Genomic DNA, 27241 nt, shown 5'->3' with positions numbered 1-27241 from the left:
AAAACACAAATACTCAAGTAAAGTACAGGTATAGAACAACTGTACTTAAGTTACTGTCCGCCACTGACAGTTGTACTGCATTTCACAAGTTGACCTTTTATAAGCAAATATGGACATCAAGAGGCAAACCATAGACAAAAAGAGACAATTTATTTTTGTATAAAGTATAATTCAACATCAACATTTCAAACAGCGTATAAAAGAGTGCATCTTAAAAATGGTATTATATTCAACTCTTTTGTTTTTTTCTTGGTTTGTTTGTTTTCTTTTTGGTCCATAAACACAAGGACCAACATAGGACCATATAAATATGGGTGGGCTCATTGGTTTACCGCAAAGAAACATTTGTGTTTCTGAGACAAACAGAACAATCAATAGAAACACTTTGCCCCAAACAGTTGAGAGAAGTCATTACAAGGTTTCCAATGTCCTAGAGACAATATACAACTAATGACAGATTAGTCTTTAATCAAAACATTTCAAAAGATGTAACAAATTCATTTCATTAGAACTCATGTGAGTGACACACCCACTCAATGGTGGCATCTTAGGCGAGTCAATATTGGCTCAAAGATGCATTTGCTGATATTTTTGTTTTTCGCTCAACTGTATAATTTGTTCATGATTCAAAAGTCCTATTGCCAATACGGGAAGACACCAAAAAAATATCTACATCAAAGTTATATTGGAGATGAACCTCACATTCAAATAGCTAATAGTTTGTCTTGTTTTTTCTTCTTCTTTTCTTAGTAGTAGTGCCTACTACTACGTAAGTGTTTTCTTTAAGTAGCAGGGTACAACGTACCTACAACTTAAATATGTCTTCTTCCACGAAGACTGAACATATAGCCATAAAGTGTACTGTATCTACCTTTAAGTGTACTTAAGGGTAAATGTGCATGATATATGCAAACAAATTACATGTCATTTCAAATGAAAAAAGTCTACACTTTTTTCAGGTGAAATTGTCACTTTATCACCTAAGCATGAATTAGGTGAAAGCCAATCGACTCCCCGGATTGAATACATCTGGGGCCACATAGTTATAGCCTATTATTAAGAATGAACAGTCTATACTGAATGTGGTTCTTGGATCACTGAACAGCTTTCCTAGCTCTCGCAATCCTAATAATCTGACAAGAAAACGTGACTTTATGTCGCCACTCCTAATGAATACTGCCTTTGATAAATCTGTAGACAAAATAAGTTCCATAGAAATGGCTTGTTTCCATTGGCTCCACCAAGAAAAGAAATTGATAATATTCATGGAACACAGAAGATGCGATGGAAGAACATGAAAATAAAGCCAGCAAAAAGACAGTATTATAGGCCTACTGTAATTTACAAGTTGGTGAAGGTAGGCTACGTGGAGTGCATATCTGTTAAATGGAGGACAACTGATCAATGATAATGTACAGGTAAATTGCTTAAGTTTGTTTCCAGCAAAAATGTTTAGATACAAAAATAAAATTAAACGTGATCACGGAAGCTGCTGTGTGATTATCTGTTCAAATGAGACTGTAGCCTACATCATGTTAATGGCAGGACACAAGACGTGACATCACACATATAAACAAACTACAGAAATTACAACAGGAGACTTTTGATCCTGTAAAACAGCCAATTAAAAAAGACAAATGTGGGAGGAAGCAATTTCTTAAAAGACCTCTTTCTCATAACAGCGGTTGGGCAAAGGGGTGGCCCGAACTGTACATTAATTACTATGATCATATTACTATCAATCTGACCACTATGTGGGATATACAAAGAGTTTCACTCTAATGGAGTTGATTCATTTAGGAAAATGAAATAATCTAGGGTGACAATGATTTCTGGCATAAAAGTAAAACTCACAATTGGCTGTAGTTGAATTATAAAAATAGTAGCATCTTAAGAGGGCATAGTCATTTGTGCTTTCTTTAAAATACTGAGTCTACGCGGTGAAATCTTGAGTGTTAGTTGAACTCGACTTAAAGGAGAATACCGGACAAATTAAGTGTTGTCTTTGATGTCTCGTTACTCACCTACCGACGTGAAAAGTGGCGTTCTTTTTTTCCATAGATTCCCCTGTCGTCATTTTTTAAACCCCCTCCGTTGTCATAATGGGAGCGCGTGGGTTAGGGAGATTCGTCTATTATAACCGATGCAAAGTAGTTTTTTTCTCTACTGCTAGTCATTGTGGAGTCTCATGATAGTCAAACATGCGCTGAAACTTCCTGCGAGCCCACCGTTAATGGCGAACGATTTAACACTGGATGCTTGTTTCTTTCCAGAACCTGGCAACTCGTGTTGCCAGGTTCTGGAAACAAGCAATAATAGATAATATCTATTAGACGAATCTCCCTAACCCACGCGCTCCCATTATGACAACGGAGGGGGTTTAAAAAAATGACGACAGGGGAATCTATGGAAAAAAAGAACGCCACTTTTCACGTCGGTAGGTGAGTAACGAGACATCAAAGACAACACTTAATTTGTCCGGTATTCTCCTTTAAGCTCCATAGATGTTATACTTTGTTGCTACGACGATGTCACACGAAAATAGCAGGTCTTCAAATTCACAGCACGTCACGCCGTGACACATTGTGAGCTTGTAGATTTTGATAAAGGTTTCACAATTAGCGCCTATAACGACATGCCCAAAACAGAGACGCCACATTGAATGTGGTTAACTCTGAAAGTGAACAAAAATGTTTTTCTGTGTAGTACAAACATCATGTAATAACTCTTTACTAAATAGATATATTGAGAGAAGTATGTTATGAAGCCCTATACTGTACCAGTTGCTAGGATTCCACTGAACGCACACGGCCATTCTTTCACTTAGTTGTTACATCTAGGGCTGTGCAATATATTGTATTATATTGACAATATATTGTATTATATTGAAATCACAAGATTGACATATTGTGATTATACCTCAATCACTCATTTAGAGAGAACAAAAAATCTGTGTTTACAATGTAGTACAATATCAAACAGAAATCTTATAACCCCAGTTGAGCCATGAGAAGTACAAAAGCATGTACAGTATATCTACTTGATGAACATAAGCTGCTTTAGTGCAAGTACATCCGTCTGATCAAGATTATAATAGTACTATAATAATAATCCTACAAAGACAAATGTGTCACTGGAAGTTTTTTTCATTTCAAATCACCGCTGCTGTTGGAAAAACATGACACAAAATGGTGTCTGGCATTGACATATAATCCAACAGTTCAAGTTTCTGGTCCTCTTAAGACGATAGCTTACAAAAGAGTTTTTAAGGACAGGATCTTACGTTCTTGAAACTGATTAATTTCATACACAAAAATGTGACCAAAAATGCATTTGTGTGAATCAAATGGAATAAATGTAACAAGATTTTATATAAAAGTTACAATCGTAACTGACCTTGGTTTTTTGCATGTTTGATCAAGTACCATTACATTTTACTATTATTTTTAACCCCATAAGCACCGTTTTTGACGAAAAAAAAAAAAAAAAAAAAAAAAATGGTTGTGGCTCCTAAAACTGAATACAGGATTTTATCGTGTATCCCTTCTTTGCTGCTTAGCGGATAAACTGTTTGACAGATGACAAAGCAATTTGAGCCAACCAACAGAGTATATACTATTGTACATATAGATACACACAAAGAGAATGGGGAAATACACTGACGAGGTACAAACTTGTCAGCTAAATGAAACCATGTATTTTGTATATTTGTGAGCAAATCCGAATTTGAAATAATATGCGTTTGTTGTGTTAAGAATCTGTGTTTATAAAAGAGACATTACAAGTTACCTGTCTTTTTTTAACCACTTGAACCCAGCATCCATATTCTCTGGGAGGAACATTAGCCAAAAAAATAGCCGATCTACAAGCTCACTTTGTAGATTGGCTATTTTGAAATATAGTGTAGAGGGGGGAAAAAGTACAGTTACTGTAGAAACTCAGGTCAGTTTGAATAAGAATAGAGGGGTTTAAGTGGTTAATAATGAGGTTAACCCATTAAGACCGGGAACGCATCTGTGTCATTTCTTTGGCTATTCAAAAATAGCAGATATACAAGCTCATAGCGCTGCACCGAGTGCCGCTCTATGAGCTGGTAGATCTGCTATTTTTGAAAAATCGCGATTAAAATTTTTTTTTTCAAAAAACTGTTAGGATTTAGAAATCATTTTTAGAATCTGCCTCACGTCTTAATGGCTTAAAGAGAGACCTGGCGTGTGTCTGTAAACCCCACCCAGCATGGTCTGTGAGAATCTAGGACAGGATGTAAACCGATCCACCAGGAAGTGGCGCTCTAGAACCATGTCAGCTGCTTACATGTCAACAGTTTAAAAAGGTTAAAAGTTCACATAGCTGCCCCGCGCTGCTGTTCACCATAAGCACCCACACAGCTTGTTTGGACGATGAGGTCAGCAAGATACGCACAAGAAGAAAAAGCACTTTTAACACGACCTTAGCAAACTTAAAGATTACAAAAATGATACTTTTTCTTAGGTCCTTAATCCTCCCCGTAGTCTTTCTTTAGGAGGAGAAAAACTCGCTCTCCAGAGTTCCTCTTTTGTATTTGTGTTTCTCTACCTCCTTGCCGTCGCTCCTGCTCCTCCTCGGTTTCACCTCCTCTTCCACCACTCTCCATCTCCTCCTCCTTTCTCCTTCTCTGGCTGCGGGTCGTTTCAGTCGAGGAAGCGCTGGCAGGCTTTCTTCCAGCGGCAGGCGGTGCACCACTGGTCTCTGTGCTCGATGCCGTACACTTTGCGGCACTTCTTGGCCTCGCCACGCACCCGCCTGGAGATCAGGTAGGTTATACAAACATTATAAGCATTTAAAACCCATTAAGGCCTGAGGTTTCCCATTCTACAAATGTCATCTAAATCCTAACAGTTTTTTTTTTAGTTTTTTTACTTGTGTTGCCATGTCAGTGTTTCTCAAACGTTTTCATGTCAAGGACCGCAAAATGTATATGTATTTGGCCGCGGACCCCCCCCATCTCAAAATATTTTGTTCCAGGGACCCCCAGAAGCAAAGATTTGAGTTACAAATGTTCGCTTTGAAAAATATAGATTTGCACACATTTTCTAGATTTTTCAAAAATAGCAGATCTACAAGCTCATAGTGCGGCACTCTGTGCCGCGCTATGAGCTTGTATATCTGCTATTTTTGAATAGCCAAAGTGTAAAATAATGCTTTTTTAGCTCAAATCTAAAAATGACAGATGCGTTCCAGGTCTAAATGTCCCATTTGGTATGATGAGTCGATTCCACCTGTTGCATAGTGCAAGACATGTGTGAGCTCCAATAGTTTTCTGTTTATTTGCTTTGTAGGAAACCACACCTAAAAGTAACACCTGATGTTTGTGAATCGTGTGGTAATGTGTTTGAATAAAAAAGGACTTGTGGTTCTGGCATATGCCCTGTGGTGTACCCGGCACATTAGTTTTAGTTCATGAGTAGTAGTTATCAGTGAGCCATTACTTCATTTCAACAAGATTCCTGAAACATGAACAGTGAAAGGACAAACTTCCACGTCATTTTACTTTATTATCCTCTCGCCATCTAGGAAACTTGATGAAAAGAAATGCAGGGGAAGTGAAATGGCCTTGAGACAAAATGTCTAATGCAATCAAACCCTTGTACGATGAATAAGTTGTACGGCGATGTTTTAATAATTGACCGCCACGTTGAGCTTTGACCGCCATAGTTTCCTGAACTTATGTTGTGACTTATTTGATGATGATATACAGTAGTGTATTGAGTCATTGCATACAGAATGACATAAAGACAGACAACCTCATGGGTCAGCTAATGCAGTGGTTCTTAACCTGTGGGTCGGGACCCCCAGGGGGGTCCCCACATGATTTTGGGGGGGTCCCCAGAAGACAGTGAAGTGACTTTTCAGACCTTTTTTAATACCTCAAAAAGAAAGAAAAGAAAACTGCATCAAAAAGTAATTGACAAACTATACTATAAAACTGGTCAAACATTGGCCAAATTGTCAACAATATAAGAAAGAGGCAAAAATTGTGAAAATAGCCGATCTACAAGCTCACAACGCCTCGCTTTGCGGGGCGTTGTGAGCTTGTAGATCGGCTATTTTCACAATATCTATCTGTGGAACCGAAAATATAATGCCTCAACTCCTACAATTCCAAGTACTCATCAGGGTGAGGGGTCCCCAGTTCAAATATGAAATATGATTATTTTGGGGGGTCACGGCCTGAAAAGGTTGAGAACCACTGAACTAATGAGTGAGAGAGAGACTGAGGAAAAGACAGACGGATGAATAGATGAGTCTTATACCAAACTACAAAGGGAAAACCAATGAAGGCTGCAGAAGCCTCCCCTGCATAACATATTGGATTTGGCTGGATTAGGTTAAATTTGATCACATAATTTAATGACAGGGACTAACTGACCTTGCTGTCCAGTGGCCGCGTGGAGGAGAAGCGCTGGCAGGATGAGGCCTCAGAGGGGCGCTGTGCTGCTGGAGCCACTGTTCTCCTACGCTGACGGAGCGGACGCGGAACGGCGCTCCCTGAGGGAAAGAGAGAATGCACACATAAGGACCGTGGATGAAAGGACACAACATCAGTTATCGTCCCTAGTGCAAATTTCAAGCTACAATCCTTAGGGTTGCTCAGTTTTCACCCTCTCTGACCTTTTATTACTCCCCTCGCCCAGGGCAAATACAGTCTTGGCATATAATTAAAAGTATTATTGTTGTTATTAGTGCACTTGGCATGTAATTAAAAGTATTATTGTTGTTACTAATGCACTTGGCATGTAATTAAAAGTATTATTGTTGTTATTAGTGCACTTGGCATGTAATTAAAAGTATTATTGTTGTTATTAGTGCACTTGGCATGTAATTAAAAGTAGTATTGTTGTTATTAGTGCACTTGGCATGTAATTAAAAGTATTATTATTGTTGTTATTAGTGCACTTGGCATGTAATTAAAAGTATTATCATTGTTGTTATTAGTGCACTTGGCATGTAATTAAAAGTATTATTGTTGTTATTAGTGCACTTGGCATGTCATTAAAAGTATTATTGTTGTTATTAGTGCACTTGGCATGTCATTAAAAGTATTATTGTTGTTATTAGTGCACTTGGCATGTCATTAAAAGTATTATTGTTGTTATTAGTGCACTTGGCATGTCATTAAAAGTATTATTGTTGTTATTAGTGCACTTGGCATGTCATTAAAAGTATTATTGTTGTTATTAGTGCACTTGGCATGTAATTAAAAGTATTATTGTTGTTATTAAGTGCACAGACATTTCCTATAAGCAAGTGCTTTGGAGAAATTGGGATCAACTTGCATAAATATATATTTGATTACCTTTCAGAGATTCATTATAAGAATGTTTGTCCAGATCATGGGCCAAATTCCAAAGACAAGAGGTTGTGAGACCAACTATATTATAACTAATGTTACTAGAAGTCACAGCACCATCTAATGCTAAGGTTCTGTCTGTAACTGTTACTCTGCTTCAACACACAGTCAATGTTCAGGGTTTTTTTCCCCCAAATGCAACACTGCTGCTTTTTTCTGGTAAATTATATTTGCTCCAAATATGCATAATATTTTTTTGTCCATACGTCTTGTAAAATGGCAATGTTTTTTCTCCACTATTTCCTAAATGTTACACCCTCCCCCCCAGCAACAAATACTCTTAACAGACATCTACTTTAATGTTCCAACGAGGCAGTGTACGTGCATCACACTAAAAGCCATCTTTAATGGTTCTTTGTGTTGCATCTACCCTCCTTCCCCCTGCTCTCCTCCTCCTCCTCCTCCTCCTCCTCCTCCTCCTCTACTGCCCTCCTCCTGCCTGCCTGCCTTTGTCCACGTGTTGTTTACCTCATGACCAAAACACTCTGCAGTTACACCTTTATGCCTGTGGGTGGCAGTGTGCTCTATCAGAGAGAGGGAGGGGAGGGGGGGGGGCAAAAGGACAGGAGGCACAGAGAGACAAAGGCAGCCCCAGTGATGGAAAATGTGATGGAGTCAGCAGGGGGATTGCCTGGTAAACACCCAGGAGGAGGAGGACGCCCCACTGAGGTGGACGACCTCGTAAATCTGTCTCTGTAAAACAACAGCATATTGTACACCCGAAGGATCCTCTCTCTCTCTCTCTCTCTCTGTCTCTCTCTCTCTCTGTGTGTGCCAGTGATATTTCGACATGCTTCTTGGGCAGCTACTAGTATGGAAAATCAAACTGCTAGAAGCACACAAAGGCTGCTGTGTGGAGTCAAGAGGAAGTATGGATGTTAAAGAGGGGGCTCTCCAACGAGGAACTGCATTTTTAAGAGCAATTAAGAGATTAAAGTGAAGTTGTCCAAAATATTCCAAGGGGGAAGTTAAGTGTTGAGGGGCTGCAGTGCAGACACAACATGACAAAAGGCACCACCACTACACTGTGAAAACAATCATTTCCAATGGCTTGCTTAGGATTGCTATATTTGTTCCTCCTCGATAACTCGACAGACCCTATCAACGTTTGTAAACCACATGAAACCTATAGCGTCCCTATTCTGCACATGTCATGATAGGTGAACATTCAACAACACAGAATTTGGCAAGAGGTGGAGAGAGAAAAAAGGAGGGGACCAACTAGACCAATATAGGTGACACCGGTCAACTGGATAAACTATATAGGGTTTAAGTGGTTAATCGAGGTAAAGATGTCAAATTTTCATACAGAATATTGCATTAATATAGAAAACGTGTCACATTTGATGTAGTACACGTAGCGATGCAGTCCCGCTAGAATCTTTGAAAACTCCTATTTTGCTCTGTCCTTCACGAATCCCCCTACAGTGTCCTGTACCCAGCAACAAGCAAAATGCTAATCGGTTGTGTCTGAAAGGGCCATTAAAGGGACACCAATATACAGTATGGAGATATTTCACCAATATCTCCATATATTTGCTGTAGGGTAGACATTCCATCAAACAGAAACTTGCACGCAAAATGTATCATGGGAGTTGTAGGCTCACCGAGAATGGCCGAAATAGAATAAAACGGGACTTTTCTGTCAATGTGGGTTGAATTGGAAATAGTTATTTCTATAGATAGACTATGATAACCGTCAACAACTAACTGCCATGCATATCAGCCTGTGATGATGACAGCAAGGTTCTGACCATACCTGTCAACAATACAATTTGAAAATAAGGAACAGTCTTGTTGTTGTTGATGTTGTTGTTGTTTATATACAGCCGTTTGACCAAGATTTAGGTTTAGGGTTAGATTTCAGTTCATTCAATGAAAAAAAGTCCACTTCAGGATTTCCGGGATGTTCAACAAGGAAGCAACCAGTCTGTGGAAGCAATGCTATTCCCGACTACAGTTCAGTTCATACAACAAAAATAGTCCTCTTTGATTGTTTTTATTAACATTTTATAGGAAATTTAAAAAGAAAAAAAGGAATATTTATGGGTAAATATTCAAACGGGAAGCAGTCGAGACGGGTAAAATATGGAAGCATATCCTGGAAAAACGGGAGGGTTGACAGGTATGGTTTATGACAGCTTTTTTGAAAAAACAAGAGGGGTTGACAGGTATGGATGTGACAGCTTCTTGACAGAACGGGAGGGTTGACAGATATGGTTATGACAGCTTTTTTGAGTACACGCTGCGTGACATATTGTGGGGCTCTGTAAGACTGTATGTCAGACAAATAATGTCTGACTTGACTACCATTGTAAAATGTAATATGGGACAGATGCAGGCTCTTACCTAGCCAGCCAGACCAATGTCTATACTTGGGTTTCAGCACTGTGCCAGTGCAGGCGAGAGGTCTGGCTGAAATCCATTTTTTTACACTCTTGAGTAACACTCCAGATTTGACTGTGTAATGGATAAGTCAGCACAATAACATTTAACCCATTGAGACCTGAAGCCGATTCTAGAAATGTCTTCTAAATCCCAACAGTATTCTGAAAAACGTATGTTTCTATATGAGAGGTTCTCAAACTTTTCCATGTCAAGGACCCCCAACATGACATGTATTTGGCCCGCCGACCCCCATCTCAAAATATTTTGAAGTAATTCAGAAGTAAAGATTCGAGTCAAAAATGTTCGCTTAAAAACTATATATATTCAAAGATTTGCACACATTTTCACGTTTTTTCAAAAAATAGCAGATCTACAAGCTCGTAGTGCGGCACTCGGTGCCGCGCTACGAGCTTGTAGATCTGCTATTTTTGAATAGCCAAAGTGTAAAACAATGCTTTTTTAGCTCAAATGAAAAAGTGACAGAGATGCGTTCCAGGGCTTAATGGGTTAAGAAAATTCTAACATTTCCATGGCAAGTGCTTTATAGCATTAGTTGTACGTTACTGTTATTGCTGTAAGGGGTGTGTGAAAGGGTGACCACAGAGGGGGGGGGAGGGGAGGATATGTAGCACGTTCTGTCCAGTGCCAGGAGGATGTTTACCCCTAAAATAAAACTGACGCAGGATGGCATAGCTAACAGAGTAGCAAATAGCTCTGTGAATGATTGCGGGACGGGACGTACCTGTCTGCTGTGAGAGCCGGAGGTGGTGGAGGTGGTGGTCCAATGACAGGAAGTGGCACTGGAGACTACAGGAGGAGGAGACGCCACCTGCTGGTCAGAGGCCGGGGACACCGGCAGCGCCTAAAAAGGAGTCCACACAAACTATCAAAAGGACTGAAACACGCCTTCATCCATTAAGCCGTACAGATACAAAATAATATTTTTTATTTACTAAGTAAAGACCATGTAATGACATACGATCATTTTCTTTTCTTAACCCAATAAGACCGGGAACGCATCGGTGTCATTTTAAGATTTCTTTGGGCTATTCAAAAATAGCAGATCTACAAGCTCATAGCGCGGCACCGAGTGCCGCGCTATGAGCTTGTAGATCTGCTATTTTTTGAAAAACTGTGATTTTTTGGGCAAATCTTTGAATATATATATTTTTTAAAGCGAACATTTTTAACTTAAATCTTTGCTTCTGGGGGGTCCTTGGAACAACATATTTTGAGATGGGGGTCTGCGGCCAAATACATATAATGTTGGTCCTTGACATGAAAACTTTTGAGAACCACTGATTATAGCAACATACGTTCTTTTCAAAAGGATTTAGGATTTAGAGGACATTTGTAGAATCCCCAGAAGCAAAGATTTTAAATATATATATATATTCAAAGATTTGCACACATTTTCCCGATTTAAAAAACATAGCAGATCTACAAGCTCATAGCGCCACAGAGCCAAAGAAATCTATAAAATGACACAGATGCGTCCCCGGTCTTAATGGGTTAAGAAGAACCCAACATCGTTATTACTATTATTACTGATATAATTACAATCAAATGAACTGGTCCTCTGTGTACCTGATAGGAGTGTTCAGACTGAACCTGCCAGAAGCTACCAGAGGGGGCCGACTGGCTCAGCAAGCAGGCCAGGGGGGACCCATGATCTATGGGCAAGACGGACTCGCCCGGTCCTCCTACCCCGTCCATGTTGGAGCTCTCTGTGATTACCAGGGAGGCACAGGCAGCAGGAGGAGTAGGGAGGCTGGGAGGGGAGGAGGAGGAGACAGAGCTTCCTGGCGGCCAGGGGCTGAGGGCAGGCAGGAGAGGTGTGGGAGGTGGCGTGAGAGCCTGCTGGTCTCGCTGGTGGATCTCGGTGTAGTAGAAGTCCTCCTCGCTGCGGGAGCAACGCTCGTGTTCGCCATTTTGGCTGGCAGAGAGAGAGAGAGAGAGGGATGGGAAAGAATGATATGTTCATTGGTTAATTCGCTTTTTAAAACAAAAACAAGAGTGGGTGGTCTCCTCCCCTCCATATTTGTACTTATATTCAGTGATGGAAAGTAACTAAGTACATTTACTTAAGTACTGTACTTAAGTACAATTTTGAGGTATTTGTACTTTACTTGAGTATTTCCAATTTCCAATACTTTTACTTCTACTCCACTACATCTCAGAGGCAAATATTGTACTTTTACTCCACTACAATTATTTGAAAACTTTACTTACTAGTTACTTTGCAGATAAAAATTATTACATTATAGAATATACATTAACCACTTTAGCCATATTTTATACCTAGGCGACGCGTTGTGAGCTTGTAGATCGTCTATTTTCAAATATTTTGTACTTTTACTTTTGGTACTTTAAGTACATTTTGATGCCAATACTTTTGTACTTTTACTCAAGTAAATTTTGAATTCTGGACTTTTACTTGTAACAGAGTATTTTTATATTGCAGTATTGGTACTTTTACTTAAGTAAAGAATTTGAGTACTTTTTCCACCACTGCAGTTATATTAGACCGTAAGACAAACGTGTAGGGAAGAGACAGTAAGAAAACTGAGAGGGAGACTGTGCAGGAGAGACAGACAATAGGAAAGTTGAGGGGGAGAACATTTAGGAGAGGCAGGCAGTACGGAAGCTGAGATTGAGGCAGTGTAGGAGAGACAAGCAGTAGGAAAGCTGAGGATGGAGAGTACAGGAAAGACAGAAAGTAGGAAAGCTGAGAGAGACAGCGTAGGAGAGACAGATGGTAGGAAAGCTAAGAGGGAGACCGTGTAGGAGTCAGGAGAGACAGACAGTAGGAGGCAGTGTAGGAGAGACAGATGGTAGGAAAGCTAAGAGGGAGACCGTGTAGGAGTCAGGAGAGACAGACAGTAGGAGGCAGTGTAGGAGAGACAGAAAGCTCTGGATGGATTCTACTCCTTAGTCTGCAAAAATACACAATCACTATAATAACTTCAGGTCTCAGTTGAGAAAACCATGGTGTTTGCAACATTTCCGTTCCTCTGCAGTCATTAAGCAGTGACCTGCCACCACCACAGCCAGACGACTATCACCCACGCTTGAGGAGAAATAAACGTCTGCCCTCGCCTAGCTGCCCAAGACCACTTCCACACATTCACAGTGCATTTTCTATGACGACTTATCAGCTCAACAATTGTTACATACAATCGGGGATGAATGGAACCCGACCAAATAAATGCGGCCTGTTTTCTACAAGTGCACTGTGAAATCCTGCGTTTTAATTTAACTCTAAAGATTGACTAGCAAAGGTCCAGTTCTACACTCTCAAAGTTGAATTGAAACTCACGATATTGCAGTGTGTACAGTATAAGTAGATGTAAGTAGAACTCAAAAACATAAAAACACATTATACACAATAACCTGACTTATGCTGCTACAACAGGGACTGAAATAGAAGCGTAACCGAAGCTAAAATTAACCCAAACACAGTTTGACTGAATGGTAACAGTACATAATATTATATTATATTATTATTATATTATAAATACAATTACACAGAGAAACACTGCATTTTCCCTCAGACACAAAACCAGAAATGGACCCCAAACACAATGACAGGAGACAATAGAACATTTGCCAGGATAACACGAGAATACTAAAGGTCCTAAAGTAGAAATTGAATCGTACACACTAAAATCCTCAGTATTAATTTATCCGTTTGTAACTCTGAGAAAATGTGTTATTCTCAAAATTTTATGTATGTATTTATGAAAGGTTATATTTATTATTATCCTGCCTGCAGCAATGTGTTGGTTATTGTAATCGCTCCTATGTTTTGGGTTGATATGCTCAAAGGTCAAGTAAGTTGGAGCAGGAGGGTTCGCAGACTTCGCACCTCCAGGTACATTTTTAAAAGTATTATAATTGTTGTTGTTGTTATTATATACAACAAGGCACCCCGCTGCAAAACTCACCCCAGGTGTAGCGTGCGGATGTGACGCTTTATCCCCACCACTGACGTGAGGACTTTCCCACAACTCGGCCACAGACACCGGTAGGCGACCTTCACCGAGTTCTGATGGGGAAAGAAAGGTACAAACAGAAAGCATGGATTAAAGTTTCCTATACAATGAACACAATATGTAAAATTATGTTTTAGTAATATTGTTTCTGCTGTGAAAGAAATCACAGACGGAGGCTTTAGCCTTTGCTTTTATGAAATATCTGAGATATTAGGGTTTTATGGAAGATGCTTCTGAACATATTGCTAGTTTAACCACTTCAAATGCTCTAATCTTTCAAAATAATAATCAAAAATAGCCTATTCTACAAGCTCTCAAGGCGTCGCAGACGCATTGAGAGCTTGTAGATCGGCTATTTTCGCTGCGCAACGTGCTTCCATGGAGGACATGCTGGAAATCAGTCATGGTGACTGAGAAAGAGAGGGAGGAGGACAAGGGGGTGGGACAAAGTGGGAGAAAGAGAGAGAGAAAGACAAAGAAAGAGTAGAACCAATAGAAAGAGAGAGAGATAGAAAGATGGAGAAAAAGGGAGACAGAGTGGCGGAGAGAAGGAAAGAGAAAGAGAAAGGAGGGAGAGATTCAGCGAGTGAGAGAGAAAGCAGGAGAGAGAAACTGAAAAGATTAAGGGAGAGAGGAACAAACAGCAAGAGAGAGGGGGGGGAGAAACAAACTACTTTAAAAACTCAGATTATTTTGAACTGAATGTTTTCAAGTAACAGTGAAAGTATCAATATGGCCGACGCAATGTTATTTACACACACACACTACACTCACTCTGCGTTTTCGTGGCGCCGGCTCGTCAAAAAGCACCTGCTCCAACTCCATGTCCAATCCCTCGTCAGAGGGCGTGGCCACGCTGCCATCGGCCTCTGTGATTGGTGGAGACGGGACCGGGCTTCCATTGCCACCGCCGACACTCCAGTAGCCGCTGCTCCCACTGTCTGAGAGCTCACCTCCTGCACACTCCATGCCTGGAGCTAACGCACACACACGCACACGCACACGCACACGCACAGCAAGTAATTAATGTATTATCAGTGGATAATGTTTCAAGAAAATCAAGAGGGATTTATTTGTCACTTACTCACACTGTTACTAATGCTCTATTACTAATGCTACAACTATTCCATTAGAACAGTATTACTTTTACTGTTACTATCATAACTACTACTACTACAGCATTTATTACAAGACATTACAAGGATTGCTGCTACTGCTAAAGCCACACTGCTGCTTGCGTTACTATTTTCCATGCCCATGCTAGCATTACTGCTGCCACTGCTACTGTCACTAGTACTTCCAGTGGTAGAAAAAGGACTCAAATTCTTTACTTGAGTAAAAGTACCAATACTGCAATATAGAAATACTTCGTTAAAAGTAAAAGTCCAGAATTCAAAATGTACTTGAGTAAAAGTACAAAAGTATTGGCATCAAAATGTACTTGAAGTACCAAAAGTAAAATTACTAAAATATTTGAAAATAGCAGATCTACAAGCTCACAACGCGTCGCGATGCGACGCGTTGCGACGCGTTGTGAGCTTGTAGATCGGCTATTTTCAAATAGCCTAGGTATAAAATAGGGCTAAAGTGGTTAATGTAAGTTTCATAATATCATAATTTATATCTGAAAAGTAACTAAAGTTTTCAAATAATTGTAGTCGAGTAAAAGTACAATATTTGCCTCTGAGATGTAGTGGAGTAGAAGTAAAAGTATTGGAAATTGGAAATACTCAAGTAAAGTACAAATACCTCAAAATTGTACTTAAGTACAGTACTTGAGTAAATGTACTTAGATACTTTACACCACTGAGTGCTTCCACTATCACCACTCCTCCTTCTGTGTGTGTCTGTGTCTCACCTGCAGGGGCACCTCTGTGGGGGGGGCTGTGGAGCAGAGGGCTGCAGGACAGACTAGTGAGGACCAAGGCGGCCATCATCTCATCCATTTCCCCCGCCTCTGGACTCCTCTGACTAGGGGAGGAGGGGAGGGGGAGAAGAGAGGCACAGAGACTTTAAACAAATAGGTATGCGGAAAGAGAGATATTTGTATTATATAGCATACACACACATCAGTGTTGATTTCGTTGACTAAAACTATAACGTCGACTACCTTTTTTCACTGACGAAAACTAGATAAAAACTAAATAAAAACTAAGCTATGATGACTAAAACTGAGACTAAATATATTGACAATTTCGTCAACAAATAAAAACTAGATTCAAATGTTAGAGAGAGACTAGTGGAGAAGAGATACAGTAGAACTAAGACGAGTCATTTTATGCTTGGTTGCGCTAGGGTGTCAGCCATTACGACGCCATCAAGGCACCGCCAAAATACATTTTAGTCGACTAAATCAACTGTAGATTTAGTCGACTATAATCTTATATTTTGTCGACTGAAATTAGACAAAAACTAAAACATTTCAGATGACTAAAGCTAAATGGAATTTTATTCAAAAGACTATGACTAAAACAAAATTTGCTGTCAAAATAACCAACACTAACACACATACACACGCATGTCACCTCCATACACCCCTTATGACCCCCCTCCTCTTACCTCCCAGGCACATCGATGCAGGAGGAGATGGTGTGGCTCTTTCCAAGAGAGTGTATGACTGAGGAGGTGGTAGGGGAGGAAGGAGGAGGGAGCGGCGGAGGAGCAGAAGGGGAGGTCCACACATCCTCCGTCTTTCTCAGGACGTGGCGTCCCAGTGTGTGCAGGAAAACGGACACCTGATTGTCCACGTGGTTGTGCTGCTCCACCAACCCCGAGCACTCACGACCTCCACACTGTAAATACACCTGGAGGAGCAGAGACCACGGTTTACACACTGTAAATACTAAATACAGTACACATGATCTCTGAGCAAAATAACATAACATCTGAACTGTAACACTGCCGTGGAAGATGGATGAAAAGGGGCAGCATTAACCTTTTTTTGTTCTGCCTCTCACTCTCACTTTGGAATGTCAAGCATGATTCATACTTTATTGTACAAATGGTGTCGCGCACCGAAAATAGCTGTTCCACAAGCTCACAATACCTTGTGAGCTTGCAGATGTGTCAACACCATGCAGCTACCAACGATGCAACAGGTGTCTTTCAAAAATAAGAATATAAGTGCAGCATCTGTAAATGTCTAAATGTTACACTTTTTGACTGAGCAGAAGCACGACCCACTCAAAATGGACTCGTCCACTTTTGGGTGAGGACCCAACAGTTGAGAACCACAGCACTAATAGCCGGTCTGGCCTCATACCACAGATATGACAGCAACTGTGGCATAATGGATTACATTGTTACAGTCAATGTTTTATAGACAGAAGTGAACACCAAGACAAACGTGGAAAACAATGACCAAATTAATTAATTTTATCAATACAATGTTTGTGTTTTTCCATGCCTATTTTACTGATATGATTATCACTTCTAGGTCATGAATGAATGTTCAATGTCCAGAAGACCCTACTATAATACTAAATAAAAAATAGATTAAAAATACAGCAGCCACATTCCTTTATCCCCTTCCCCTCTGCTCGTCTCACCTTCTGTCCAGGGTGAAGTTTGACTCTGCCGTGGTGGGTCTGCGGTCCTGGTCCTGCTATCATGGCAGCGCCAGCCATGCCACCGTACTGGTCTCCGAGGGTCTCAGGGTCCAGGGATGAGGAGGAGCAAACGAGTGCTCCCAGTGGGGAACGTTTCCCCAGGCGTGCCTTGGGTATCATGGCGGTCTGTCTGTCTGTCTCACTTTGTGTGCTAGTATTTGTCTCTGTCTGTTTGTCTGTTGCTCTGTTTGTCTCTCTCTCTCTCTGTATATAAGGTCTGTTTAACTTTTTTTCTGTCCTTAGGTCAACTGATCAGTTAGGTCTCCGTGTGTCCTTCTCTTCCTGAATCCCTCTTCTGTCTGTCAAACCCAGTGACAGTATGTCATTCTGTCTGAATGTTAGGGAGTACTGGATGCTTCTGGTCCACAGGATCCGGACTGAGTCAAACTGTACCACAACTGTAAGAGAGAGAGAGAGAGAGGAGGATGAACATGCTATTTTAAAATGTCCTGTAGAACTTGTGGAGCCCACAGAAAACAATCACATAACCAGTGGGGGGGGGTTCTAATTGAAACTGTAAAATGAGAAAGACTTTGTAGCCAATCTATTAGGTTTGACTACTGACAGTGCAAGGGTATATACTAATGTATTGTGCAACAGGACACTGGATGACATAAATGTAGATATTAGGCTTGTCACGTGTAATTCATCATACAAGAATCAGGAAAAGCTATCCTGCTCTGCAACTCCATTCTGCAGCATTTTATCCCGGGAGGGTTTGCTGAGCTGCCCTGCTCTTTTTCCTCAAAACTCTGCTTCAACACTCACTGTGAGCTGAGCAGTAGAACCAGAGGGCTCTGCTATGTAGGATGAATCATAGTCACGAGGTTCAAGGTGAATTATTTGTATCGACTGAGCTTCCACAAGACTGAACATTTATCTTTGGACTGCTTCAGTCCAAAGATTCTGACAGCTATGCCTCCTTTAAAAGTGGCCTACAGAACTTAACACGTCCCACACTGGACCATTTGATATGGAGCCAGCCAGGGTCATACCTATGTTTGCGCTGTTGTCACTCTGCAGCTTTTGTCAGACGGTGTGTAAATGGTTGTTTTTGATCGATACATTTAATCGTGACACGAGGTTAGGGATGACGTTGTGAGACCACGCTGGTCTTGCGGCAGTGCATGTGCGGCCGCGTCAGGTAGGTGCTAATAAGTTCGAAATAAGTTGAACACACTCTCACAGGTACGCACATGCATGCCCATGCAATATGCGGGCGCGTGCAGCTCAAACAGCTGGTGGGGTGCCGCTCCACCGCACCACGGCTCCACTACACCCCTGCTCTTACACCCTTACTCTTACACAGTCTCCCCCTCAGCTGTCCTACTGTCTCTTCAAGACTGTCACAGTCTGTCTTCCTCTCAGCGTTTCTTACCGTCGGTCTCTCCTACACTGTCTACCTCTCAGCTTTCTTACCGTCTGTCTCTCCTACACTGTCTCCCTCCCAACTTTCCTGCTGTCTTTTTCTCCTACACCGTCTACCTCTCAGCTTTCCTACAGTCTGTCGACCTCCTACACTGTCTCACAGTGCAGTGTCTGTAAACTTTAGATGGCAACACCTCCAATCAAGCTTTTGAGAATGAGATTTGAATAAACGTTATTGGCCTAGTACGTTTGCACTTAAAGAGATATTTCACTTTCAAAAACATTTTGGGTCATTATATCTTCTACTCAGGCTTTTGGGAGCCAGACAAGTTGCTTGATTCAGTATTTAGATATTTGATATTTTATCAGACACGCCCCCTTCCTATACAAACCCATTATAACTCTTTTGCATGTTAGATTCATTGAAAACACCCGTCGTTGGTTCTGGTGTTTCATCCTGCCCTCCTAATACGTGTGAGGGGGCCGTGTTTTTTCCATTTATTACATAATTATTTTTTTTCATTTTCCCCAAAAAATATTAAAAATAAATGAAAAAAGTAATTGAAAAAAACATGGTCTCCTCATGTATTAGAAGGACAATATCAGTCACCAGAACCAAGGACGGGTCTTTTCAATGAATCTAACATGGTTAAAATGGAGTTTGAAGTTACAGTGGGTTTGTATAAGAAGGGGGCGTGTCTGATAAAATGAATATCAAATATCTAAATACTGAATAAAGCAACTTAAAAACTGTCCGGGATGCTCCCAAAAGCCTGAGTAGACGATAAAATGACCCAAAATTTTTTTGAAAGTGAAATATCCCTTTAAGTTTGTCACCTGTAGAGCTCATTAGATATCCCATAAAAGCAGAAATGACACAGGTAGTAAACATAAGCAGTAAGAAAGAAAATGGAAAAAGGGGAATAGGCCAATAGTTGGCCAATATGGAGTGGACTCGGTGGGAGTCTGGTTCCAGTAACAGGTGTACATGTATGTAGGTCTATGTTGGAACAACACAAAGCAAGGCAGGGTGACTCACTGATTCTAGAGAAAGCAAGTGCTGTAATTTACAGTTAGGCCCCTTGGGGGCCCGATTTGGTCCACTGAGTGGCCATATCCTATTACCCATTAGGAGCTCAGACACAGAATGAGGTAAGAGGGAGGGAGAGACACAGAGGGAGATAAGGAGAGATGAAGAGATTAAGGCAGAGAGACAACGAGAGATATAGGGAGTGAGATATATTATAGGCGTGTGTAGGAACACAAGCAGTGGAGAAGAGACAAAAATAAGGAAAAGAGGAGCACACAACAAAACATTTCCTGCAACAGATCTGGTGGTGGGCAAAAGGTTACCCCCCTGCCTCCCCCCTTTCTCAAGTGTTACGGTAAGAGCTGACTCACTGGCCAGTGGTAACTGATCACAGCAGCAGCAGGCTTTCCCCGTGATTGCAAAAACATTGGCCTTGTGTTTTTTTCTTTCACGGTAGCACAGTTCTACTGTACCAAATGTGCAGGGGTGGATTTAGGGATAAAACAGTTTCACACTACAATCTTAATGAAATATAAACTAAGAATTAATCCAATACATTTTTTAAAACTCCAATGGTGCTAAGGCCACAAATCATGATTCACTAGTCACCAACCTGTAGAAACATCTTAACTTTGTTTGCAATGCCTGTTAAGTCGTTCCATCAGAGTAACATTTCACCACGTTGAGTGAAAAATTCTGGCCATGTCCAAGTACATGTGCTTACTGCTTAGATTATGCGCAGGTCATCAGTCGATCTTTACAACTAAATCTGACAAGGTGTGTAAAAGGACATAAAGAAATCCATGATATAATCATGAGTTGATGCACACAATTTTCTTAACTCAAATAGACCACTGTCCATTGTGCCTCGGGGGGCGGGGCCCACAGGACAAACTTAATTTAAGGACAGGTGAGGCGACGCGATCATCTTGTGAATCAAGACTTTATTTTTTTTTGCCTTAAAGGTTTAATGACATTCACTTTTACACCACATTCAAAGTCTTTGTCCTGGTCCTTCAAAAGTGTACAAAAAGTTTTAAGTGAAAATTCCATTCCATTGATCCATGGCAGGTGTTTTTCTCTCACATTTCTAAAGCCTTTTCAACTGCAATGAAAAAAGAAATCTTTGCCTGCGGGTGTCGCTGGTGAGGGATTTTGCCTGTCAATCATCGCCTCTGCTCCGCCCCCCCCCCAAAGGAAAGGATAGGGGAGGGGAGGGGCGAGGAGGAGAGTGGGCGGGATTAATCGACTGTGACCTCACTGTCGAAGGGCCAAGCTCAGATTACTTTTCAGCCTAATTATTCAGAAAACCCCAGACCACAGAAAATCCACTGAATGTTCTAAGTTCAGGTTTTTTGGGTGTAATTGAGGTCATAAAACCCCAAATAAAACATTGAAAATAAAAAAAGTGAAAATGAATGTCATGATACCTTTAACCTAACCTCACAAAAAAACTATGCCTAAACCTAACTTTACACTAACCTAACATTTGCCGTGACATGCTTTGGAGTCAAAAAATAAATAAATACACCCGCAAACCCAGGATCTTGGGAATGCAAACCCAGCATCTCTGTAACACACTGAGTCACTCGGCTCGCTGTTCCACACACTTTCTGGATGTTATTTGAAGCTCTGCCATGCCTAGAACATGATGCGGCTACACCCAAAACATGACGTAGCTCATGAATAATTCATAAAGTCTTCAGTTGTTTACCTAGGAAAAGGAATAGCCTGGCATAGCCTGGCTTGACCTTACTTAGTAGCCAATAATTTTTCCACTTTTCGTTTCAATTTAGTTGTTAGGCCAATTCCCAAATTTTTGTAATTTCTGTGTAGACTTGTAGACTCACTGCTGCCCCTACTGGCTCACCTGCCAGTGAGGAGCCCCTACCGAGAGGACGTAGCGCCTCCTCCACCCTACTCCTTAGGATACCGTTCAACACCCCCTGCTGACAGATGCCGCTCCAGCCTGTATAGGAGTCACTGGTGCAGCGACAAAGATTGACCTCCGCGCACGGATTCCCACCCACAGCCAATTGTGCTCGTACGGGCCTTCATCCAAGCCAGAGGCACCTTAGAGTATTGAAACCCATAGTCTCTGCTGTGGTGTACAGGAACTTCACTGCACCATCTCCTCAGCAATATTTGACTTTATACACTGAAAAATGTGTTAACAAAAGAACCCTGCAAGAGTCATCACTCTATTACAGTGATAAACACTTTGGTTTAATCAGCCCTGTAAAACATTCAACCTTTTGAATGTTCAGATAGACATACACGCAGTAAGATAATGTTGTTGTACAACTTCACAGAAACTCATCTTCTGGTGGCAACACCTCAATTCTCAGTTTGTTACTGTACCTTCTAGGGATGTGAATGGCTAACAAAAATCATTTTTCTAATAGTCTGCTGTTCCTAAGCAGAAATAATCGGATACTTGGCTTTTATTTTTATTTTGAAGTCCACGTATACTGAAAGCATGACTGGAAGTCCACAAAGTCGCTCTCTCTTTATTGTGGTTGGGTTGGCAAACAGCTTGTAGGTGCATTACCACCTCTGGTGGCAGTAATGCGTTACTATCAGGCAATGGTAAAAAACAAGCGGAAATACAGTATATTTCTTAAGGCAAGACAATAGTCACATAAACTATTTGATTTTCATAATAATGACTAGTCATTCACATCCAGCCATCCTCCATAGGGCTTACAAAAGAACAATAAGTGTGGCATGATTGAACACTAATCTGTCTCAAACTGACCTGTCCACACAACTCAACAACACAGCCTGTTGTCTCTATTTTCAGGGTGGAAAGCTCAGACACAATGATAAATAACATATGAAGGACTAGGACTTGCACTTATATGAACCATGCTGTAGAATAGATGATTGTGGATCACCATCGTCATCATCATCCAAATCATGCAAGACCTGACTATCTTCTAAATTATCCACAAAGAACCATGCGGAGTGCATTTATCATTATTTATTATTTGTATTTGTATTTATTGTTCATTTGTTAAATAACAAAACATCTTCAACATGTTGTCGACCTCAGTAACTGAAAGGAGCAAAAACACTGGACAAGGGGTTGGGTGCACAGCCCATCAATCATAATGACATCATGGCTTCATTAGGAGGCTCGTCTCTTCATAAACAACTCAGGAGCAGGGCCCACGACACCTCCCAGAGCACGGTGGCGGTACTGCAACAGGCCAGCAACCCGTGCTGTACAGAGCCTTCTAGATGGCACTGGTGCTGTAGTGTACTGTACTGTAGTGTTGCCAAGTCTGCTAATTATAAGCGACTTTGGGGCGTCTTTTCTGTAAAGTTGCTTGTAAATTTTGGTAGTTGTTTTGTGGGCTTGTTTCTAACGTGTAGTTGCCTCCAAACGTTTTAATTATTTTTTCTCAATAAATATGTTCATAGATGTTTCATGCGAGGGAGCATTTGTGTAGAATGAAAAAAGAAAAAAAAAACATTGCAAATATTTCAAATTTTATTGCAAGAGTTTAGCAGATCTACACGCTCACAACGCTTGTAGATAGTCTATTTTCAAATAGCCGATGCATATAGGTTTAAAGTGCTCATGTGGCCTAGTTGCTTCTTTTGGGCTTGTTTTCCCAGACCTAGTTGCTCGTTTCTCTCACACAACCTGGCAACACTGGAAGCGTAGCGTACTTTGTCCATTGTGTTTTTCACTCTCTCACACAGCAGCAGCAGTACACAACGTTCTAACGGCTCAGCAGCAACACGCACTACTGCCAGACGTGGTATAGCAGCAAAATGCGAGGCAAATACTTAAAAACGTGCATTATTATGGGAAATGAAAGTAAGAACTAGACAAAACGAGAGGCATCCACATGCGTTACATATATTATTTAATGCCTACAAAGTTTTCCAACAATTCCCAAGGTGTCCGCCGCCTGCCATTACTGCAGAGCTACCACACAGCACACACAACTTTTTATGTGAAGTAGGTTAAGAGTGTGAAGTAGGTTAAGAGGGCGACCATGTTCGACTAAAGTACCAATGACTTCCCTGAATCTGCACAAGGCAAAGACTGGAGTCATTGTCGTTAACAGTTGGCTATGCGACGTTTTAATCGCGGAATGTTTTCATGCAAACGGGACAACTATCAGGACCACAAAAGCACATAGAGAGGCGTCATTTCGTTAAAAAAAAACTTGAGGGTGGCAAAAAGTGACCACTTACGCCCTATTTCAAGAATGGCAGATCTAAGATAAGTTGTGAGCTTGTAGATCTATTTTTTTGTTTATTTTTTTAAAGAGGAAAATGACATGCCCAAAATAGGGAGGCCAGTTTTAAAGTGATCAATGAATGAAGGATGCAGAAAGAAAACAAGTGTCTATACGTGTTGATCTAGAATCAGATTCATCTGCCAAAAAAAAGCAGGAAATGGGAATAAAAGACCTGAATGTTTAGGTTAAATGTGAAAGCAGGGGGTGGCAATTGCCATCCCCCTAAAACCCCAAATGACGCCCCTGAGCAACATAACAAATGCAAGCAAAACATGACTGTATATTTATGATGAAATTCTTTTTATATAATACCTGAATCGAACGCAGTGATGTCATTGGAAACTTGCAGCGCTGTGTCGTGTGGTCAACGTGGCATATGTCCGCAGAAGGTGCCGTCAAAAAGGGCTTGCAAAACACCTCTGTTGTGTCAGAAAAACAAGGCAAAGTTTCAATGGGCTCAGCCTGTGTGTCAGTCCTGTACATCTACACACACACTGTTACACACAGTTACACACCCCCTTCCATCTCAGGCTTGCTGTGACCGGCTGGGACTTGAACCTTTTCTATGTCTGAGCTGGGAGAGAGGCAACGCCATCACGGACCGGATTTTTGAATAAACCTGGAATGTTCTGGATTCTTCTCTTCGTAGCACTGAAACATGACCTCAACATGGTGTTTGCACTTTCTCCATTTACAGCCTGTACATCTACATAGACGTTCAGATTTCAAATATAAAGTGCTTACCCTATGGCTATGGATGTTACAATTATGTTTGGGCCCTTAGAAGTACCCGTATCTTCCGTATTGTTCAATGAAAAGCATTGTAATTCGATTGGTGGCCATTTTCGCATAGAGTTATAATGTATCAGTGAGCAATACACCTCCCAACCGATAGGGTCACGTAGTTGAAAGCATATGGCGAAAACGAAGAAAATGGCCACCAATCGGATTAAAATGCTTTTTATTGAACAATATGGAAGATACGGGTACTTCTGCGGGCACGTACAGAATTGTAACATCCGTGGCCATCGGGTAAGCACTTTATATTTGATATCTAATCGTTTGTGTAGATGTACGGGCCGTAAATGGAGAAAGTGCAAACACCAGGTTGAAGTTCATCCATGACGGTCGTGACAGACGACCGTCGTGTGATCCATGGCTACTTCTCGCACAAACAGCTGCCCAGATACGCTCCAAAACAAAGAAACGAGAGAAAGAGAAAGCACGCGTCGGTTATAGTTCAGAGTAATACTGATAAACCCGGGGCCGCAACGCAATTCTACACCATTTTAACCTCCAACATTAATGATTTTTCGTTTGGAGAAAAACCTGATTCGGCTCCGGGTTTTGCTGCCCGCCCGGTCAGCGGTTTGCAGCCTCGTAGTAAACAAGGTACCACGTGGGATGGAAATGAGCGCTGATTGGTCCAGAGCAGCGTTTCGAGGCACACACCCCACACAATCTCACTTGTTTACAGAGTTTGTGCAAAGAATCATGGGCCCACGATCAAAACCATCAACTATTTATGTTGTCCAACAACCTCACAGCAGTGTGACACGCTGGCTTTCACCCTCCCCAACACTGTAAATGTGAGGTCGGGATCGACTAAACAGCCGAAGCCACATCATGCAATAAATGGAAATCAGAAGTGGGTCAAAGGTTCTGAGATGTGATGCGAGGAAGTACAAAAAAGAAAACCTCCCCTTGGTGTGAGTGTGTGTGTGTCAGTGTTGCCAGATTTTGCGAGAGAAATAAGCAATGATTTATGAAAACAAGCCCAAAAGAAGCAACTAGGCTAATTGAAAATAGCAGATCTACAAGCGCACATGTTGTGAGCTTGTAGATCTGCTATTTTCAAAAACATCTATAAGAAAATGTGGAATATTTTAGAAACATTTTAACAACACAAATCTTGTATTATCCATAGCATAAATAACTATTAATGTGGGGTCCTTGACATGCAAATGTTTGAGAACCTCTGTTTTAAACAACCTTAGGAAACAATGCCTAATAAGCAACTGCACTTTAGAAACAAGCCCAAATAACCGCAACCCACAACTACCAAATTATTTACAAACAACTTTACAGAAAACAAGCCCAAAGTCGCTTATAATAAGCGGACATGGCAGCAATGGCGTGTGCGAGTGCGTGTGTGTGTGTGTGTGTGTGTGTGTGTGTGTGTGTGTGTGTGTGTGTGTGTGTGTGTGTGTGTGTGTGTGTGTGTGTGTGTGCGCGCGCGCGCGCGCACGCCCGTCCATGCATGCGCCCGTGCATGCGTGCGCCCGTGCGTGCTTGGGGGGGTGTGTGCGTACGTGCGTGCCTCTGCGTCGTTCTTCATGCATGATGAGCTGCCAAGGTCTAAAATGAGTAGCCTGAGTCTGGCTAGGACGCACACACTGCATTTAATGAAGTTATTTATTGACTACAGTTGTAACGCGTCTTGCTGTGCACACAGTGCACTCATATGATCACAACAAAGAGACGCTTCACTCTGCACACTGTCTATCTATGCGGTGGTTGTGTGTGGGCGGGGCGCGGACTTCCCCATAGTTATTACATAATCAAGTCAAAATCTCTCTCTCTGCATTCACCTCTCTATGAGTCTGCACTGCGTGCGTGCGGTCGTGCACGGTGGTGCACCACAACAACCCCCACCCTCGCCCCCCGCAAACGCATACCCGCACCACGTTTGATAGGTGCTGTTTTAGTTCATGTTGTTGGCGTTATTCATTAATTGTTTAGCCTTCTACTGGTGTAAAATGATATTATATGGTGCTGCTCGCAGTCGCAAACAGCACCACATTGCGAGACAGGTCTGCAGCTGCACTTACTGAGGCGATATCCCACAAATGCCAGGCTAGATATGTCGTTGCGATTTAATTTGAACTATAATATCCACAACACACAATACAATACACATTGGGACTGGAAATACATTATATAGCCTATTTGAAATCCAATTGTCAAAAAATTTGAAGTTGTGAATGCATGCATTTATTTAACAGGCGTGTACAAGTGGTCATTAATGCTTTGACAATAAGCATGGCAGTTACGTGGCCACACATCATTCACAATAGTTTATTTATTCATAATGTTTGTTTAATCTAACTTAAGATGTCTTAGTGTTGGGTTAAGCCACTGATGCTTCGCAAAGGCAAGAATGCTGTTATTGTGCCAATAACGCTGGGTGATCATGTTTTCAT

At 41.3% G+C, this 27241-nt stretch overlaps 1 protein-coding gene across 2 annotated transcripts; it reads right to left on the bottom strand.

Annotated features, from left to right (window-relative positions):
• Positions 1–129: 129 nt before the first annotated feature.
• Positions 130–24638, bottom strand: znf395a (zinc finger protein 395a). 2 transcript variants are annotated; one of them, XM_080427022.1, is made up of 11 exons: positions 24554–24638; positions 24351–24457; positions 17322–17779; positions 16333–16577; positions 15632–15744; positions 14548–14750; positions 13726–13826; positions 11366–11714; positions 10521–10640; positions 6410–6528; positions 130–4782 (listed from the first exon to the last, which is right to left on the bottom strand). In XM_080427022.1, the coding sequence occupies exons 3-11, from the start codon at positions 17499–17501 to the stop codon at positions 4671–4673; spliced, it is 1542 nt and encodes a 513-aa protein (XP_080283148.1). In that variant the 5' UTR covers positions 17502–17779; positions 24351–24457; positions 24554–24638; the 3' UTR covers positions 130–4670. The 2 variants fall into 2 exon arrangements, with proteins under 2 accessions (XP_080283148.1, XP_080283147.1); XM_080427021.1 differs by lacking the exon at positions 24554–24638 and having other exon boundaries at positions 24351–24545.
• Between the last annotated feature and the right edge of the window lie 2603 nt (positions 24639–27241).

The sequence above is a fragment of the Gymnoscopelus braueri genome (assembly GCF_963280865.1).
Source record: "Gymnoscopelus braueri genome assembly, chromosome: 1".
In the NCBI taxonomy this organism is placed as follows: Eukaryota; Metazoa; Chordata; class Actinopteri; order Myctophiformes; family Myctophidae; genus Gymnoscopelus; species Gymnoscopelus braueri.
Note: the sequence above shows the minus strand (reverse complement) of the source record. Positions and strands in the feature narration are given on the sequence as shown.